The following is a 21,038-nucleotide window of genomic DNA, read 5'->3' as shown; positions in this document are numbered from 1 at the left end:
TTTAAGAATTGTTGTTCACGAAAGTGAAAATAGGGCTATCTGAATGTTCCAGATAAATGAGTAATAATATATGCCCTTTACTTTGTTCAGGTGCTTATATATGTGAAATAAATGCCGGAGCTTTGGAAACAGCTTGTTCTATTTACCAAAAGGTGTGCAGAAAATAATAAAAGTAGCCGTCGACAGTAATGAGTTATCACTCAGTCCAAGCATTGCCCATGATATCCGCTTCTGTGTATTATCACATAGTTTATTGCGATTTAGAAGGACAATTTTGTTTGTTTCAAATCGATAAAATTCACCTATAGCTTAATGTAAGGGCACTAAGATATGGAGGTTTAAAAGAAATTATTCTTGATAGGTTACTGTAGGCTACGATTTCCAATTATTTTTAACGACATAAAAGTATTACTATGTCACTATATTTGCTTTTAGTGTGAAATGTAATATTGTTAATTGTTTAAAAGTGTCAGTTTTCGTATGATTTACGTTTGCCAATCATTGAAACTCCGATCAGCTGCCACAGGGTAAATTCCATATTTAACCAAATTCCATATTTAACCAGTTTCTTTTGCTTAAAGTAAAATGGTTAACTTATAGTCCTGTTAAAGATGCATTATGTAAGATTTAGATAAAGAGCTATAATAGTTCTAAAACAGATAATTCAAAATTAATATATTGAAAATTTCATTCAAATTAGTTTATTCCGAGCGACGTTATCACTGCTGAAGTTTTGGCATAGCTTATTTATTATCGTAGCAGCGTTATATACTTGTGAATCGAGACTCGGCCTCGTTTCTCCATTTTAAAATTAAATCATTAAAAATCGCGGTCGTATTATAATCCCTTTACATCTGCGCCATCTGATGATCCAGAGAATTGATTATAGGTTTGTCATGTGAATAATTTTCTAAATAATAATTTATATAACATTTGAAGCCAAAATAAAAACCTAGGCAGATTTAGCTGAATGCATCTTTAAACTACTTTTAGCCAAAGTTGTAAAAACAGCTTTCAATATAGACTAGTAGATTTAGATCTGCAGTGTATGTAATATGTGGTAATTTACCTTACAAAAATATTCACCAATTTCTATCGATTATTCAGTCGATTGAAAAGTAAGAACTTTTCATGCGACAACACCGACATCTACAATTATAGTGTAATTATTCAAATAATTTTTTGGCGGTTTTCATCCCTTATAATATTATGAACAATCTACTTTAATTAACCACGGTTATTAAAAACATACCCATTTTTAAAAATATCGAATTTCAAAATTGAAGAGCGTGTATTCATATGTTTTAGCTTGTTTGTCTGGGTTATGAGCCCAAAATATAGGCACTTTCAGTCCTATATATAAGCAGTGGGAATCTTTGGCAAGAATGAACAAAACGAAAAATTACACTCCCATAACTTGTGTCATGAGATTTATTTTTGATCATAATATTAGTTTTAAAGATACTATAGTATCTACTCAATCAGAAATGAAATCAAATGGGGTTCAACGTCCGACTTTTCTGTACCGACAACGCTAATTAAGACCGGTATACGCCATGCAGTGTACTATGACACGGGCATTTTGCCAGATAGCGGCGCTACGGCATATTGTTATATCAAAGTCCAACTGTCAAGGGTTCTTTTACGTGCACGCCAATGTGTACACGTGGTTCGGTTTTTCGTTCTATTCGAACGAATAGACAGCTAACCTTGTCAGGTCCTCCGAGGAACTTTCTCGGCCAACACCGGCAGCGAACCCGAGAGCTGCAGGCTAGGGAGCCAGCCTCTTGTATTATAAGGTTCGTGAACTGGCTAATAAAAACATATTATGCCATACATTGCATTGAGTTGTGTGGGGCATTTTGCTAGGGCGGTGTCATGCCACCTACTCTTCCATTGTAAGGAGCAGAACAGTAGCACATTAAACCCCATTTCATTTAATTTCTTTATTGTCTGCGATATTACCTCGGTGGAAGCGGACGTAAAATACAACTAACTCACACAATTTCTTTACATTATCGAATGTTGTGTTACGTGCTCGGCTGAAACTTTCTGTGTTCGCCAGGATAGAACCTAGGACTAATTAGCCAAGCGGGGACAAACACATTCCTTTTAGTAATGTTACCTTGGCAAATTACGTAATATATAATTCTACAATAGTTATGTGGTATTAATACATAAACTCTGTCAAAATACACAATATTCTTTTGTATTAAATGTTATTGTACAAATTTATGTAATTAACATCATGATAATTTTACATGTACTCCATTTACAGATATGTAAATTATCCTTGGATGTATAATAGCTAGAGGTAAAGATACATTACAGACTGTGAAATAACATGCAATGTTAAAATACAGTTATAACAATGGCAATATTTCTGCCAGTTAAAAAGGGTAAAAATACATTAATAATGTATAATAATTTCAACAGAGCAAGGCTTTGAAACCAATTTTGCACAAACCTTACCATTATTCTTTTTGCAGCAACTGAGTAATAGTGCAAAACTGGGGATGGTTTGGGAGCACCCCCCCCCCCCCCACACACACACAAACCCACCCACACACACACTCACACCCCCAGCAAATTTGTTTGGTTTGAGACCATATCCTTTGGGCGATTGGATTTGCCTCTCCTCTCCTTACTAATTTTATCGAAGACCATCATTTTGTAAGAATTTAAAAGAGGTGACCTTTCGGGGTTCTATAGTAACGTCTAGTTGGAATAGACAGACTGAGTACATAATGGCGTCTCGTGTTCATATTTACATATTTTTCGGAAATGAACAATCCAGGTTTTTATCCTGGTATCACCTACAGAGGAAATCAACTATCCATAAATGTCATTTCATTTTAAGATCTTATAATCCCCATGGCAGTATCAAATTTATTATTCCTCAAGAATGTTGTTGTGGACTAATTACTAGTTTTGAGTCAAATGCTTCTAATCAAGCAGAATAAATATGTATGTATATTTTATAATATAATAAATCTGCTTTACGACTATTATGCAAGCGTTGTAATCTTGATGTTATCGCACACCTAGATTTCTGTGTTATCCGATTAGAACATTAATCCTCGTGTGCGTATTGTTAAATGTAGTGTACACTCACCGGATATAGATATAGCGTCCTTGGTTACTAAGCTACAAAAAGGGGAATTGTGTCTTGAAAGCTTGTCGTCTGCTTCTAAAGGACGGTTACCGTTTCATCGTGTTTATTGTTCGAGACAACTAAACTAATACAGGTAAGCCAAATTAATTTCTAATATTTCAGGGTTAGTAAACTATTTATTTGGGATTAATAGTAATGTTAATATTTGAATAGAAATCATTACAGAACAGAGTGGAAGAATAATATTACATTTATACCGTTTGGAAATCTTTGGCAATGAAAGGTACAATGTGGTATATACGATATTTGTTACAAGATAAAAAGTACATTTAACAATTTGATTTAAGTCGCTTTAATTTCCTGAAAGCATCTCTGGCACTAGCAATGTTCTTGCACACGGTCAGTTTAATTGACGAGTCGTCAATAAATATCAAAGAACTTTGATCCGTCAGTTAATTGATTCAATTAAATTGTTTCAATTAATTCCCTTCAATGTCCTCCATACACGTTCAATTTCTTCGTCAATTAATTGAAGGAAAAATTGAATGTGTATGAACAGAAAGGGTAACTACCCAATATTAGGGAAATAAATCTGAACTCATGACAATATCTTCAACTGGATATACAATCTATAAATCTAACTAAATGCTTTTGGTATTGATTTTTCGATCGTTTGTGACATAACTGCTACTCCAGTTAACCTGTATTAAACAAATATTCCTGGTGCATTAAACAAACATCGGTGACTTCATAAAATGATTAATATTTTATATAATGACAAAGTGAATATTTTGTATGATACAAAGCGGTAAACAATCTCTATATATCATGGTTCCTTCATTTCAATTGATCGGTGATAAATATTTAGGTGTTGAAGGACTACTGGGCCGTTAAGTTCTTATGTAATATTAATGACACTGTCCTGTAACTATATCATTACGTTAGTCTGAACACGAGAATAATTTAAAGTTATACAAAACAGATATAACTTTCTGCGCATCTTTTTTTGCAAAATCAAATCGTCAACAGTGTAAGAATAGTTCAACAAGTCACAATCAGGTTTGAAATAGGTGGTGATTACTTGTGGTACAAAAACTTTACAAGTAGACTAAATTAAAAAATCTTATAGATTATATGCCAATTCCCATCAATCAATTTATTTGAATTGAATCGATGACGTTAACGCATAAGTGGCCTTTTATATCAAGAATAGTAAAGAAGATATTATATGTGACACCGTGTATCGATTCTGGATTTTCAATAAACGTGTTTTCATATCATAGTATTAAAAGTCAATATAACGTGTGTATATACAAACCAGTTTTTAACATTCAAGTGCATAAAATTCACTGAATATGAAATTTATTTTGTAATTATAAGACATTAGTACAAATGTTCAAAATCCAGAATAAAAACGAGGAAAAGGTGTAAAATGTTTATATACAGAATAATTCATGGTCTAATTTATATCATGATTAGTTTTAAAGCATTGGATATCATTAAAGTTTTAGTTTTATTGATTGGATCAAATTGAGAAATTGGAATGTGTGTATCGTTAAAGTTTGTTAAGGTTTGGTATATGTTGTTAGTGTTAAAAACTATTATATACGTGTATCGATAAATTACGGTCTATTGTTAATATATGTCTATTGTTGTATTATTTGGTCACACTTGATCACGTTTATATATAGATTATATTTGACGAGTATTTAATATAGAAAAACATGTTACCACGTGTTAAAGGTATTACCAACTGGTTGTATGCTACCTGATAACCTCCCGTAGATAATCATATGGTTTCGATGACCAATGTAAAGAAAAATGAAAATCAAATTTAGGCATTCATGTCTTATATTTTGCGCATTTTAGGCCTCTGAACCGCGGTGTTGCCACCATCTCCGGATTTCAGCTGCCTATAAGTATATTATAGGTATGCTGGAATACCGGCGTGACCCCAAATGAAATTTTCCAGCGCATTTTTGATTTTTCAATGATAACCTCTGTGTTTGCTGGACAAGCTAGGGTGTAGGTTTTATCGTTACGATAGAACAACATGTATATAATTAGATATTGAATGTACTGAGAAAATCTGTTGACAACTGGTATTCAAATGATAACTTAGGTGTGGGGTAGAATATATAGAATCTAAAAAAAAGAGAGAAGAAGATCCCAATTGGCAAAGTCGCACCAAATCGCTAACATCTATTTGCATGCAGTATCTATTAAAATTGAATATTATAAAAGTGCCTTTGATAATTTACTTGCTGAAATATATAATTGATTGAGTTAGATCCTGTATATGGATCAATCCTAATTGATTCGGTATGACTATAATATTGGATTCATGTTTACACTTAGTACACTTACATGATCATCAACAATATGTTAATCGCTTAATATTCAGAAAATAATTTACCTAAGCTATATTATGATGTATGTACAATAATAGACGTAAGTATCGTATATACAACGAAGCGTGTGTGGAATAATACACTTTACTTTTGACAAACTGGGTTGTGTAGGCCTATTGGTATTAGATTAAATGGACTTTTTTTTAAAAACAATATTTTATTCAGGTTGTCTGAATGGGATTGGGGAATAGGACTTTATTTTTGTCTTAACAATATTTATTCAATCAATATTTACATACTATAAAGATACAATATTTAACTATGAGATCTGAAAACAAGCCGGAACTCATATTAATCCATTTCCCGTAATAAATTATTTACAGACACTGTAAAGAGTAATCACAACGGAAAATTCCCGATGAGCTTTCTCGGCCAACGCAGTGATCGAACACGAGACCTCAACGTTAGAGAGCCAACGTCTTACTTACTGAGTCACCGTGACTACCAGAAAAGTAGGACATTAAACCCCATTTCCGGAGTGATTCCTCTTTGACAGTGGTGCAGAACTGAGGGCCTGGAAGGGATAACGTATAGTCGTTCGGATGGGATGAAAAACGAGGCTCCATTTACATATTGGCGTGCACGTAAAAGACCCCGTGGCAGTTGGAATTCAGTATAAGAGTAGGCCGAAGCGCCGCTATCCAGGCAAAGTACATTTACAAGTCAGTGTTAAAATACAGTGATTTTACTGGCAACTTTCTACCAGTCATTTTACAGTAAAAATACAATTCGAAGCGTATATTTACCTGAAATATACTTTGAAAAGGTGACATTTTTAAAGGGAATGTGTTTTTCCCCACTCGGCTAAGTAGTCCTAGGTTCGATCCTGGCGAACACATAAAGTTATGCTAACCTTTCAGCCGAGCATGCAAAACCTCATTAGATATTGGAAAGAAATTAAATAAAATGGGGTTTAACGTCCTACTGTTCTGCTTCTTACAATGGAAAGAGTAGGGGGCGTGACACGAAGCAACATGTCCCACACAAGCCAATGTATGGCATATCACTGTCTCCATACGCCTGTTAGGTGCAATCAGATTTTGAATAACCTATTTCTTTAAAATAGACTAATCTGACTGACATAACAGTAAATATGTTGCACAAAATTCGATATGTGGTCGAAGGGGAATAACCGATTTGAACACTATTTGACAGTAAATTTACAATTTTGTTGTAAAAATACTATTTCAAATGGCATTTCTATTAATATACAGCTCATACAATGTAAAATGACATATGGTTGTATTTACTTTACGTTTGATGTAATCTTACATGTGGCCGAAGAGGGAATAACCGATGTGGTCACTATTTGACAGTTAATTTACAATTTGCTGTAAAAATAATAATTCAAATGGCATTTCTGTTAATATACAGTTTACATAATGTAAACTGACATAATATGGTTGTATTTCTATATTACGTTTGATGTAATCTTACATAAGCCTTGTATTCATATGCATTCAAGTTAACAAACCATGTGATGTTCCAAATCGGACACTGTATTTTAAGTATACGTATAACTTTAAATATATACATACTTTTAACAGATTAATAGGAATCTTTTACGTGCACGCCAATGTGTCCACGGAACCTCGGTGTTTCGTCCCATCCGAACGACTAGGCAGCTATCCTTGTCCGGCCTGCATCACTGACAAGGGGGAACCACACTGGAAAATCTGGATGAACTTTCGACCTCCAGGCTAGCGAGCCAGCGTCTTACCCACTTAGCCACCGAGATGTGTACAATTACACGTTTCCTGTAAATTGTACACAAATCCCGTATTTAAACATGTTTGAATAGAGAATTACCCATAAAAACAGTTAAAATACAACATACATCTATGTATGTTAACAAACATAGTTACATGTAACAAAATACAGCTCTAACTTGTAAAACTACACTTTTATGGTTAATTTACCAATTTTTACAGTAATCCCATGTTACCGCACTAATACAGTAACTTTGTAGTATAAAAACATGCAGTGGCATTTTTACAACGTTATTTTCACTGTAATTTTATATTTAGTTTTCACAGTGTACAATAATAATGGTAGTAATAATAATCAAGATACATAGCGTCAATCAAGATGCAGTAAGTAAAACAAGTATTTTCAACTAAAAAATCATTCAGGAAATAATCAAGGCATCTTTCCACGTAGAATCCCATTTGCTGATTGTGCAAAGATCGGAGTTTAAAATTCTTTGAGATGAAACGGGGTCTTCAATGACAAGATAGAGCGACGTATCGTCTGCGAAAAGTCGTATATTTGATGTTATATCGTTAACAAGATCATTTATGTAGACAACGGAAAACGAAAAGTAAAGGGCCTAATACTGATCCCTGTGGTACTCCTGCGTGAATCAATGACGAGTTTGAAGAAACTACCCGTTGTTGTCTATCTGATAAGTAACTTTCTAGAAGCCTATAAATATTGCCACGGATATACCGATAGTGTCAAACTTAGCAAGAAGACCTCGATGCCAGACCTTATCAAAGGCCTTACCTATATCGAAATACACAGATCGCACTTCTTTACCTTCGTCAAGGGCTTTACAGATCTGGTCATATAGATCAAGAAGTTGACAAACTGTGGAGTCCTTCTTAATAAAACCAGATTGGAATGGTGTTAGTATCTTATGATCAAGAAGAAAATTGTAAAGACACCTTTCGAATATTTTACTAATGGAACTTAATAGGGATATTGGACGGTAATTAATAATTGACGATGATGTACCCTTCTTTAATATAGGCGCAATATATTGTGCTTCTTTCTATTGATCTGAGAATACTGAGTTTTCTTATAGAAAGTTGAACAGATTTGTAAATGATTTTTATGATTTATACAGGCTGGTATTTCAGCTTTACCTACTGCAAATGGTGTGATAATATCTCGTATTTCAGACTCCTTGAATTTGGGGGTTTCTAAATGGTGGGTCGTCGTTTGAATTTTCTAAATTTGATTGTTCAGCAAAATATTTATTCAGTGCATCAGCTTTGTCAGTAGCGTCAATACATATTTTGCCTTGTTTATCTACAGGACTTTACGTCCAATTCTACAAATCATTTTTTTTTTTATTTTACATTTTCGAGAAAACCTCTCTAAAAGTTCCTCGTTTGTGCATTAATCGATTATTTGTAAATATCAATTAGGGGCATGTTGAGATTTCATATAACCCACAGGGTAGTCTTAAAGACGATTGCGTGACCATGTTTGCGTATTAAATCTACATGATTAAACAGTCTGTAACAACTATTATTTATAGACATGCAATTATTGCATCTAAATGTATTTATGGTGGAAGTCTCTCCATAAACCGTATTCCTTCAATATTCCAGTCTTAAACCCATTAACATGACAAACAATTCGCCCGTGGGTGTGAGGTAAGGTCATTACTGACGAAATGTAATTGAATACTTATTCAGCATAGCAAAATTCGTTTTATTGTAGAAATTTTAACTTATACCGATCCATGTTAGCTATAAGTAGTGGTGGGTGGGATCGTGCACGTGATACAACTCATTTCCAAAGGTTTTTTATGTTACACCTGAAGGATTCTTCATATTGATCTTCTCATTTCACAAAATTTTAAAGACAGAATGGCAAGTGATAGTTGTCATTGTTTTAGATGTAAGTTTCGTGTCTATTTCATTCAATAAAAAATGATTGATGTATACATAGTAGTAATTGCAAGAAGAAGTATTGATCTAATACCGGTCCAATAATGAAAATGTACTTTATTGTCGAATATGTTTTAATCTGACTGCTTCCTATTGTGTAAAGATCACGCGATATACAACGCCGAAGCTCGAAAAACAGAAATTGTAATACTATTATGACATTGTTATGGTGTTCGTTTCAGTAAACATATTGAAGAATTCTTATAGTACATGTAACAATAAAATATGATAATAATAGTGTACAATTTACTATCACTACTATATACTATAATATTTGTAAGATTCTATTGAAAACCTATGTATTGACATGTTTCAATTCACCTAAATATAAATAATAATAAATGTAATGTTACGACCCCGTGTTATTTTTATGGAATATTAATCGACCGTGTATGTTAACTTAAAACCTTAGACTTAGTGCAGAAAAACACCTCTCCTCTGACATACCGTTAAACATAACACATGTACATGTAGACCCAATTAATAAAATGCTCTATGGGAGAAGACAATGTGCCTTCATTTATTTATTTCCTTTGTTTATTTACGATGACATGGCATAGTATTGGTATTCAGTTATGGTTAATAATAACAATTTATTACTGCTAGTATCTTCAGTGCTTTTGGTTTCTAAGGCCACGCTAGATTACGCCCTGCTTAGAGTGTATCGTATAATATGTGATAAAATGAGAGTGATCATGTCACCTAATGATGCGTTGCAGCGATTATATCGCCAATGTAACGATATCTAATTACTCATATCGAAAAATATTCTCTTCATACATGACACAAATTTGACAGGCACAATATCATTTGAATTAATTTAAGACCACTCATCCAAAATTTATGCAATATTGTATTGTATAAATACATTGCAAACCGCGGTCTATTATTTCCAACTAATAAACGACATATTATAGAATACATTTTATTTACATAATAGTATACCCCTTTAAATAAGTATATATTATAAATATAAATTTAATCAAAATTTAACCAATTTATTTCATTTCATTTTGACTCCTGGGGTTTAACGTCCTACTTTTCTACACTGACTGTTATGATAATAACATGGAAGGGTCATTATTTTAGAGATTTTCAGTGCCATAAGTGATTGATTGATTTTTTCTGACTTTATCGTTGTATATTTAATAATGAAGTGAATATAACTGGTAGTTGAACAAAGGATAAGAGAATGATAAACAAAAGATAATATTAAATACTCTAACAAACAAACCACTCTACCCTATCTAAACAGTGTGTACAAAGTTCATACCAATCTGACATCGAGTTAAAAAACAGAATATTTACATGTTATACTGGTAATTGCGTAATGAAGAACACATTCCATAACATTAGAGTTTGTCGACTAAAGAATCTTACTTTTGCACACAAAAAAAACTTTGATAATACTTAAAGGCTCAATACCACTCTTGTTGTAACTGAATGATATGTCCCAATCTTTATTCTGGTCAACAAATTGTACTATTTTAGAATATTTCAATTAATTGATGATACAAATTTCATCTTAACACACCTTATTTCAAAATTTTGAAATATTCAACATAATGGTTTGAAACGTCTAACGTAAACCTTTTCAAATGAAACTTCGATTTAAAAATATTTTCGAACCCTCTGGACAAGTAAAATAGGATGTAATAGATAATTTACACAACAGGTAGGACACTTAAACATCTAGTACTTAGATAGAGATATTATTTATTTTCTGGAGCTTTCAAGCCAGCAAGAGTGTTATTGTCCCTTTAATATTCTTGGAAATTTGATGAAAATTGGTCAAAAGTTTAACTGTGTGGATTGAATACGAGCACTTTAAAACTCTTAGGTGGACAGTCTATCAATTAGACACAGTAGATCTGGAACTACTTTTGTGAAAATGCTTACGGTAACTCAAATTGGTAAATAACTTACTGAGGGAAGACAATATAGATTGTAAAGCGTTTCTTAAAATAAAAACTCAGTGTAATAAAATTCGGGCACAATCGATCCTAATCAATAGCCATTCAGGCCATGGACGAATTCGTTGCCATCGAGAGTTGATTATGGTTATGTTTTGTTAATAAATGCCTAATCAATAGTTTATATAAAATTTCGGGCCTAAAGAAAGACCTGCAATAGGCAGATATAGCTCTTTCCTAATGTATGTTAAGGTGTATTGTCTCTTACAACAGTTTCAATAATTTTAATGGTTTCTGGTATCTTACAGGATGAGTCTTTCAGAAGTTTTTCGTCCGAATACAGGACCCGCTGGACTAGTTGTTCGCGATAACATATCTAACGGTGTACCAGTTGCCAGTGATAGTTTTTTACGGCAGCGTCCAGCAACGCAAGGAGGAAATCGTTTTGGTCAACTTAGTCGTAGTCAGTTCTTCACCAGACACAACCCTCATCCTAGTCGAGTTAGACATTTTAAAGGTATGTAAACCAATTAAAATAAAGGTATTCTGCCAATTTATGCAACAAACGGGTTTCCAAACACACAGAAAACCAAACACACCACAATTCCAGCTTTCACCGAATTGTTTATAAGATCTTTGATCGTTTATAAGGTTTTATATCGTTAAAATAATTTTAGATCTGCCTTTTCTTTGTGGTATAAATAAATGAACAGTAAAAGACGTAGGCTGTACGTTTGTATTTTGTTATAAAGCAAAGTTAAAATATGAATAACTTTATGATTACTTTGTTGTTTTTTTCACACACAGGTTTATTAGATGTGCCAATATGTTCAGTGAACGATGATGGAATATTTGCTTCTCCAAAATATAGTCTACCATTTCCGCCGAACAATTATAACTCAACAAAAATAAGCAAATGGAATGGGCGTATACCCGTTAATTCACTTAACGTAGATTCTCAACGTCATTCAACAAATACTGTGGCCGGATTAAATTACTTCACTGGATTAAATAGTTATCCATTTAGAGAGAAAGCAGTGCCCAAAGTCGGACTAGGTAAATATTGAATAAAATAATCATTAGACATTCGAATTTGGTTGTATGGTAAGGTTCTTGCACTTTTTGTTACCAGAGAAAAATAACGCCGTTGTTCCCGACAACTAGCCGAAAAAGCTAGTATTGTAGGCATTATAAATCTATGTATATAGACCAAAAATGAAAGGGGTAGTTCATTAGCAAATAATCAGAATATATGAAATGACCAAAAGGTCCATTGATAACCATATAATCTGTGTATATGAATGTAAGATTTTCTATTTGTCGAGACTTTGATAGGCTATTGTTGATAAAATACATATCGTAAACAATAAATGAAGCAATATTATTATAAAAGATATCACAAAAATGTAGAATGATAGGATATAGACACGTGGATACAATTGGGGAGAAATGTAATCACATGTGGTGCACTTGAAACTAACTAGTTCCTATCCACAGAGAGAGAGAGAGAGAGAGAGAGAGAGATTGAGAGAGAGAGAAATGGGGGTTTAACGTCCACTCGGCATAAACTAGGTCATTTCGGGACTAACATATGGTTCAATTTTATTTCCATAATTCGCTTGCGCGTAGGGGTCTTTAGCAGTGGGAGTAAACCGGAGGACCCGGAGAAAACCCACGAAGATGGACAGGCGACCCTACTCCATATCACGTACAACCGGGGATTCGAAACCACGCCAGTTGACTCAATGACAGACTTTATGATACAGCACGCACGTGCTAACCATTAAGCCATCCAAATCCCAGTTCCTATCCAACTAACATGGGTAATTAATTTCAGTTATTGAATAATCCGCTTTCGAGCATGGGCCTTAAGAAGTGGGTGTGGGGGGGGGGGCAACGGGATTAGACAGATGACCCTACTATTTGTCATGAAGACACTTGGGATTTAACCCACAACTTGTACAATGACAAATCTTCTCTCGGTATAATCTAAAGATCTAGTCAAGCCTTCTATCGAAGATGACAGGCCTTATGATTTACAACTTGTTCGCTAGACTACTCGGCCACCCAACTCCCCAAGGGAAATGGAATCATACATTCTGATAAAAAAAAATAATGATAAACAAGCCAACGGTAAGGCTGATGTCCCCCGCCCCAACTCCAAATAAATAGATGACACATATTAATATATTGTCTAGTAGGGTATGGTGTATGTATATATGAATTGAAATTCAAACTCCTGTTGTTAATGGTCATACAGATGTCAAATGATGTCGAACCGTGTGGACGAAAATCCACAACGTCAAACAAAATATGCTGATGTTTTTATGATTGTCTGGATGGGGCTTTATGTATGATCATTTTAATTTCTATGGTTAGGTGTGCAGTTTTTACGAAAAGAGTAGTCATCACTTAAATTAGAATTTGTCAAATGGCGTTAAACATTAATTTTATAATGTACAGAATGTTCGCCATTTAGAGCGGATTTAACATGGTCTGTATGTGTTGAACTTACTGAACAACATACTGTTTATAATATTACTTATCACTTCATAAATAGATCTTTTGTTGTATATGTCACGCTGACACGAACGTCCCATTGCAATGGTTTGAAATGAAATTTGGTAAACAATAAACTTGGAGGTGGTCGCTCTAAGGTTTAATTAAATTTATATATGATATGATGTTGTTTACGCTACATACAAAAAAACCATGGTTCTTAGAAAAGAGTAGCTTTTGTCATTCTGAATTTAATAAACTGTTATTGAAACGTCATTAGACACAGGTTCAAATAGTGCGATGTTTTTACATGCTGTTTATCTCTGACTAAGCTCCCCCGTGAAATAATCTGCCGAACATGCAAATAATTTCTTCTTTATTTCTTATAATGCTATTTTTCGCACCCAGTCTGACGAATTTTTCATGGGTCGTAATGTTACCGCTCACCTTTTCCAATCTGCCACCATCAGCCGTGTAACTATAGTTTCCGTTCTACAAGAATGGCCTTATTGGGAAATTCCATTAATTACAATATATTTCATGCCAGATCTGACACATTTATTGCTTATGAAATTTGCCAGGTCCGCGGTATTATTAACCCGAGTTCAATAATACTACAACACAACCGACAGTGGAAATGTTGGTAGACCTACATTTGATGGGTGCTGAAGCTTGAACTGTTATCGGAACCCTCCGGAACAAGCAACACGGTTGGAAAACCATTGGTATCTTCTTCAGTAGGGGTTTACCATGACAGAAATATAAACCAGTGGTTGCCAGGCAAGATACGCCCACATTTTGCAAGAGATGGATAAAGAACAAGCTTTAAAAAGGCGACCTTTCGTACAATCAGGGGCCATGAAATGAAATGGGGTTTAGCGTCCTACTGTTCTGCTCCGAACGTCAGGGGCCATTATCCAGGAAGTTATGGTCGGAAATGCGCAAATATCGACAGAGACTGAGATATTTGGGATAAAAGTATATATTTTAAGTTTCATCAAAATCGGATACAAATTGTGAATTCTAGAGGGTCCACAACCTTGGTATTACATACTTTTACACTATTTGCGTACAAGGAGCGGCCATTACATTTTGTTGGGCAGTTTCGTTTGATTTTCACGAAATTTGAACCCAACCGACATTATAGTGTCGCGGTGGTATATTTAACTTAATTTAAGCATTTATTTTTTAATCGGATAATAATTGTCATTCTGAATTTAATAAACTGTTATTGAAACGTCATTAGACTACAGGTTCAAATAGTTACGATCTGATATGCGCAAATATCGATAGGAACTAAGATCTTTGGGTTATAAATATGCATTTCAAGTTTCATCAAAATCAGATGAAAGTTGTGACCTCTTAGAGTGTCAACAAGCTAGAAACGTGATTTTTCGAACAAATCAGGGACCATAATCCATCAAGTTATGGTCCGATACTTGCCAATATCTAAATATCGGATAAAAATTGTGACCTGTAGAGTGTCCACAAAATAGTGGACGGGCGGACGGATGGACAGGGGCGACGACATAATACATGTACATCCACATGACAATGTGGGCGTATAAAACGTAACACAATACCTACACTCGTCTAAGTCAATGTGAACTTTCAACAAGACAATAAATGTAATTAATTCGATGTAATACAATATTCAAAATAACCACAAATTCACCTCATTATTGACTATCCAAGAACCAACCTACTTAGTGTGTTTTTTTTCTAAATAGCGCTCGTTACAACTTAAAAACCAATTTGTAAATTGAGAGTTAAATTTGCATAAATCTCTGATATAACTACAGTATAGTGAAATATCTAATTTCCAACGCTGATTTCATTTAAAAAAGAACCAACCTGATAATGACATTGTACGTAAGTTACTATATTTTCTTTTCATCAGTGCCCGTGACAGAATCTTGGAGAGACCAGTTAAAGATGTTTACTGATCAACTAAATGGTGATGATAATGTAGTAGGTGTTAAACGTGAAGAAGATAGACCAAGAACAACTATGTATTCTAGAGACACTGGTCGTATTATCCCTCCTCCGTCTAGAGCAATGTCACGCCATGCCTCCAGAAGAGGCCAAAGAACACCCTTTGCTGGCGGCTTTCAACACATTTCTTCAGATCCAGATATCGAAAATATGGTAAGAACCATTGGATTTATTACACGATATATGGCCAAATTGCACGATGGAACAAAATCAACAATAAACTAGCGGTTGCCAGGCAAGATATGCCCACATTTTGCAAGAGATGGATAGAGAATAAGCTTAAAAAAAAGCGATTTTTCGTACAATCAGGGGCCATAATTCACAAATTTAGGGTCTGAAATGCGCGCATATGGAAATGGGCTGAGATATTTGGGATATAAAGATATATTTTAAGTTTCACCAAAATCGGATAAAAGTTGTGACTTCTAGAGAGTCCACACCCTTGGTATTACATACTTTTATACTATTTGCGTACAAGGAGCGGCCATTTTGTCAGGCAGTTTCGGTCCGATTTTCGAACTCAACCGCCATTAGGGTGTAACGTTGATACATTTAAACGCTTTTTAAAATCGGATAAAAATTGTGACCTCTTGAGGGTCCACAAGATAAAAACGTGATTTTTCGTACAATCAGGGGCCATAATCCAGGAAATTACGGTCCAATATGCGCAACTATCCAAGATCTTTGAATTATAATCATACATTTCAAGTTTCATCAAAATCGGATAAAATTTGTGACTTCTAGACTGTCCACAACCTTGGTATCACATACTTTTACACTATTTGCGTACAAGGAACGGCCATTGTGTCCGGTAGTTTGGGTCAGGTTTTTAAGAAATTTAAACTCAACCTTCATTGATGTGTAACGGTGATATATTTAACCATTTTTTTTTTAAATTGAATACAAATTGTTTAGTTCTAGCAGGTCCACGAGCTAACAATGCGAGATTTCGAAAAACCGGGGGCATAATCCAGGAAGTTATTTCGGATATGCGCGATTATCGAAAGGAACCAAGATCTTTGAAATAAACATAAATTTAAAGTTTCATTAAATCGGATCAAAATTGTGGCCTCTAGAGGACCCACAACGTTGATGTACCATATATTTACACTATTTGCGTACGAGGGGCGGCCATTTTGTCCGGCTGTATCGGTCCGATCTTCACGAAATTCGAACTCCACCTTCATTAGGGTGTAACGGTGATACATTCGAAGGTTTTTTTTTTAAATCGGATAAAAATTGCCCCCTACAGGGACGACAAGCCAAAATCGCGATTTTTTTGTACAATCAAGGGCCATAATTTAAGAAGTTACGATCCGATATGCGCAAATGTCGACAAGAGCCAAGATCTTTTGGTTATAAACATGTATTTCAAGTTTCATCAAAATTAGATGAAAATTGTGACCTCTAGAGTCTCCACAAGCTAAAAACGTGATTCGATCAGATGCATGCCAATATCGAAAAGGACCGAGATCTTTTGGAGATAAACCTTTATTTCAAGTTTCGTCAAAATCGGATAAGAATTGTGACCTGTAGAGCGTACAAAAAACAAATTTTGGACGGGCGGACAGGGGCAACGAAAATAATATATGACCACATGAAAATGTGGGCGTATAAAAAAAAAACATTCGAAACATTTGAACGAATTTTAGCCATATTATGGTCTTGATATCCCATTGGCCTATTGGTGTTCTATATAAGAAATATATGTGTTTAACTATTCTGTGGCGATGGCAGATTAATAATAATGTTGTTTTCTTCATTTTGTTCAGGTATTGACCATGTTATGTCAGATATTACAAACAGAAGATACTAATGCTGTACAAGCCTGGTTATGTTCTGCTGGTGAACGGGGTAAGTACCACCAGTTTCCCAATTGTACGTGTACTATTTAAATCATCGGTCAAGGAGCCATTCGCTTCTTGATTTAATAGATGATGCAGCTGGATCAAGCAATCAATATACAACAATACACATCACAGAGTCCAAAATTTCAATGTCAACGGTAAATGAAATATATAATATTTTTAATATTAAAATACCAAAGTACATCTATCTCACATATACCAGTGACAAGGTTCAATTTGGTCGTCGTTTACACGTACTTTATTAACGTTGGTTTAAAACGCAAGGCAATTCTTTAGTTATTCATATGCTCTCTTGAAAGCTATTTCTTTGACAGTCGACATACTGAATATAAAACCCTCGATTGGAAAACATACGCAAAATACACTGTAAAATTTATTTTTTGTACAGACGATGAATTGTTCAGTGATATGTAATGCCTTACAACAAGTGAGCAGCGGCCGAAAACTGGTTGAATCTCTATGAAATGATAGGGCTTTAATGTCTTGCTTTTCTAATGAAGACCGGCATACAGTGTGTTATAAGGGAAATTTTGCCCGGATAGCGGTGCTACGGCCTATTCTTATTTCAAATTCCAACTGTCAAGCGTTCATTACGTACGGGGGAGGGGGGGGGGGTGGCTGAATGGTTAGCGTGCGCGCGCTGTATCATAAAGTCTGTCATTGAGTCGACTGGCGTGGTTTCGAATCCCCGGTTGTAGGTGGCAAAGAGTGGGGTCGCCTGTCCAACCTCGTGGGTTTTCTCCGGGTCCTCCGGTTTCCTCCCACTGCTAAAGACCCCTACGCGCAAGCGAATTATGTAAATAAAATTAAACGATGTTAGTCCCGAGTGGACGTTAAACCCCATTTCTCTCTCTCTCTCATTACGCAAGCCCAATTGTGTACACTGGACCTCGGTTTTCGTAAGATTCGACAGAATATACGCTGTCGATGTCAGTCCCTCCCTCTGTAAAGTTAAAAATTCAATTTATTCTCGGCTTGTTACGAGGAATATGCTGGCCATGTCAGAATTTCTAAGGACATCTTTAAAACAACATAAGAATTGTTTTTGTAAACGTTGACGTATTTCTATTATTCCAGAAAAAGCGATTGTTATGGATTTAATAAAAGCAGCAATGGTGGGAAAAGAAGAATATTACGGTCAACAACAACCTGTACAGATATTTGAAGAAGATCCAGCTAAATCATTTTTACCGCCAATAAATGAGGGTAATGGTCTAATTAATGGTGATGCTAGACTCGCAGGAACACAGAGTAAAATAGATAGGTAAGATCTTTATCAACGAACATTTGCGGGTAAAATATCCTAAGTAGGTTTTATTATGTGACAAGAATTCAGTGGTCTTTCACGAATTTCCACCATGAAGCGCGACCGGTGTCTTGAATGCTTTTTTGACTAGCCGATAATATACTGGTAAGCTAATAAGGACGTTAGTGCCAAAAACGCTTATATAATTTTATGCCAAGATTTAGCACCGTTTGCACCGGGGTCGAAACTTTTACGGTGGTTACCGGCAGTTCGAGTACCATAAATGCCGAATGAAATGGTTCTGCCATTTTCTTGCGGTGATGATGAGGCCGAGGTAACTACCGAGAATCGTCAGTAGAAACTCTACAAAACGGATTTTACTCTTATATTATAGTTTTTAATCTCGGTTAAACCAACTTATTGTTTATTGGATTTCATTTTTCAGATTAATAGTAGAAAATGGTGACGAAAACCAGAAATGGTCTCCAAGTAAATTACAAAGAGCAGACGATATTTTAGAAATGCCTGCCGGAATACATCCACCACTGGCTTCAAAACCAATTGTTACAGATACCGACGATAGTAAGTTTTCATTTCCAACGTATTGAAAGCTTTTATAGTACTCTTACTTTTCCCAGAACGTAAAGCCCTTCATTCAAATAGTAAAATAGTATAAAATCGGGCGTATCCTACCAATTTTCTTTCTTTTTTATCAATAGACAATGGTGTACAACCACCGTCTACTGAAGTGTTTCGACCAGCTACACAGGGTCCACAATGTCAGTTCCAACCATTAGAAGCCCAGCTTCCAACTGGTGACATGATGAACACCAACAGTACATCACAACCTACAGGAACATGGAATCCTTTTAATTCAGTCAGCCAGAACACATTTTAGAAATATAATTGCTTCAGCTTTTTAACTGAATCTAAACCCATTTGCTTGTCTTCGTCACAGAAAATATTTCTCATGGTTAAATCAGATGTGTTTTCATAGTGCAGTGGATTTATGTTTTTTAATAAAAGAAGTATAATTATCTTAACTACTTTCAATAAAAATAATTAGGCACATTTCCAACTTTAAAATGTTTTAGGTTTGATATAAAATCTTTAGGGATTGAGGAACACATTAAACAGAACACAATTTGTATGGGAGATTAATCACCGGTTTAATTCTAAAGTCACCTCCTTTCAACAAGTATCCCATTATTGTTATAACCGGATACTTGCCGAAGCATCCTGCTTTTATAACCTCAGTGCTTTTAGAATAAAACCAATGATTGGTCTTCCTGTTTAAGATTAGATATAATAAAAGGCATTATGATTAAAATCAGATTTTTATTAGGTTAGGTCAGGGGTATAGATCGTGTGAATTTCTTGACTTAACAAATTGTCTATGTATGTAAACAGGAGTGGTAATTTATGGGAAAGCATGGTCTATGTATTAAGTGTATGATTCTAAGTGACAATCAAAAATAACCTGAACGAAATTGTAACGATTTTAATTAAGGGCATTTAATAATTCAAAATAGATTCTTTTCAGAATAATCAATCTACTTTGTGTACTGTAAACATTGTTATTTGTGTATATTTGAAGTGTTGTGTATATATATATAATAGTTTTATTTATTACCATCCAGTATTTGTTGTAAAAGAGTTTTTTTTGTATAGATATCATTAATAAAAGTTTGTGATATCTGAAAGTACACATCATTCATGGATTATTATATTTACTTGTATAATAACTACATAATACTATTTCTTATATCATCCTTTTAATATGTTTGCTGTTTACTAGTCTCCGACTAAAATAAATTCCTGAACATTAACAAATTTGTATTTTATTCGTTTGTGAAAATTGATATCCCTTTGCCTGTGTACTTGTATATAATGTATATATTAACCTGTTCCTTGCTAAATCATTGTTGTAAATAGATTTATACATATCATGCATAAAGCTTTTGTGAGAACTGATGTGGTTTTTTTTTAAAATTCATGGTGTCATAATTCTATGACCAACACCTGCAAACATCCACAACCATTTATGTCTTCTTAATCACAGGCCCTTGTCAAATGGAAAATTTCTTATTCATATATAATGTAGAAATACTAATATTAAAGTATTTTTCACTCTGAAAATCACATCAAAATTTGTAAAACACGTAAAATGAATGAGCAGGTTGCAGGAACTGCGAATTGGATGAAAAATCGTGGTCCTGTGTACACATTGGTGTGCACGTAAAAGAACCTGTGACAGTGGGAATTTCATATACTGTTTTAGAACGAAGATTCCCTAAAATTAGATTTACTT

The 21,038-nt window shown here is 34.5% G+C and overlaps 1 protein-coding gene across 2 annotated transcripts; it reads left to right on the top strand.

Annotated features, from left to right (window-relative positions):
* Positions 1–3,133: 3,133 nt before the first annotated feature.
* On the top strand, positions 3,134–20,697 carry LOC126810329 (protein TBATA). Of its 2 annotated transcripts, none has more exons than XM_050535328.2 (8): positions 3,134–3,248; positions 11,428–11,636; positions 11,927–12,175; positions 15,519–15,766; positions 17,386–17,467; positions 18,559–18,745; positions 19,173–19,309; positions 19,447–20,697. In XM_050535328.2, exons 2-8 carry the CDS (start codon positions 11,429–11,431, stop codon positions 19,623–19,625), a joined length of 1,290 nt encoding a protein of 429 aa, XP_050391285.1. In that variant the 5' UTR covers positions 3,134–3,248; position 11,428; the 3' UTR covers positions 19,626–20,697. The 2 variants fall into 2 exon arrangements, with proteins under 2 accessions (XP_050391285.1, XP_050391284.1); XM_050535327.2 differs by lacking the exon at positions 3,134–3,248 and adding an exon at positions 7,578–7,619.
* Positions 20,698–21,038: the final 341 nt, after the last annotated feature.

The sequence above is a fragment of the Patella vulgata genome, chromosome 2 (genome assembly GCF_932274485.2).
Source record: "Patella vulgata chromosome 2, xgPatVulg1.2, whole genome shotgun sequence".
NCBI classification, from domain to species: Eukaryota; Metazoa; Mollusca; class Gastropoda; family Patellidae; genus Patella; species Patella vulgata.
The sequence above is the reverse complement of the archived record's forward strand: the minus strand, read 5'-3'. Positions and strand labels throughout refer to the sequence as shown.

Bases quoted from the DNA above. Each gene is read 5' to 3' on its own strand.
- LOC126810329 (XM_050535327.2), top strand. The intron at 11,637-11,926 runs GTATGTAAACCA...TTTCACACACAG, and splicing joins TCGAGTTAGACATTTTAAAG to GTTTATTAGATGTGCCAATA. The intron at 15,767-17,385 runs GTAAGAACCATT...CATTTTGTTCAG, and splicing joins ATCCAGATATCGAAAATATG to GTATTGACCATGTTATGTCA.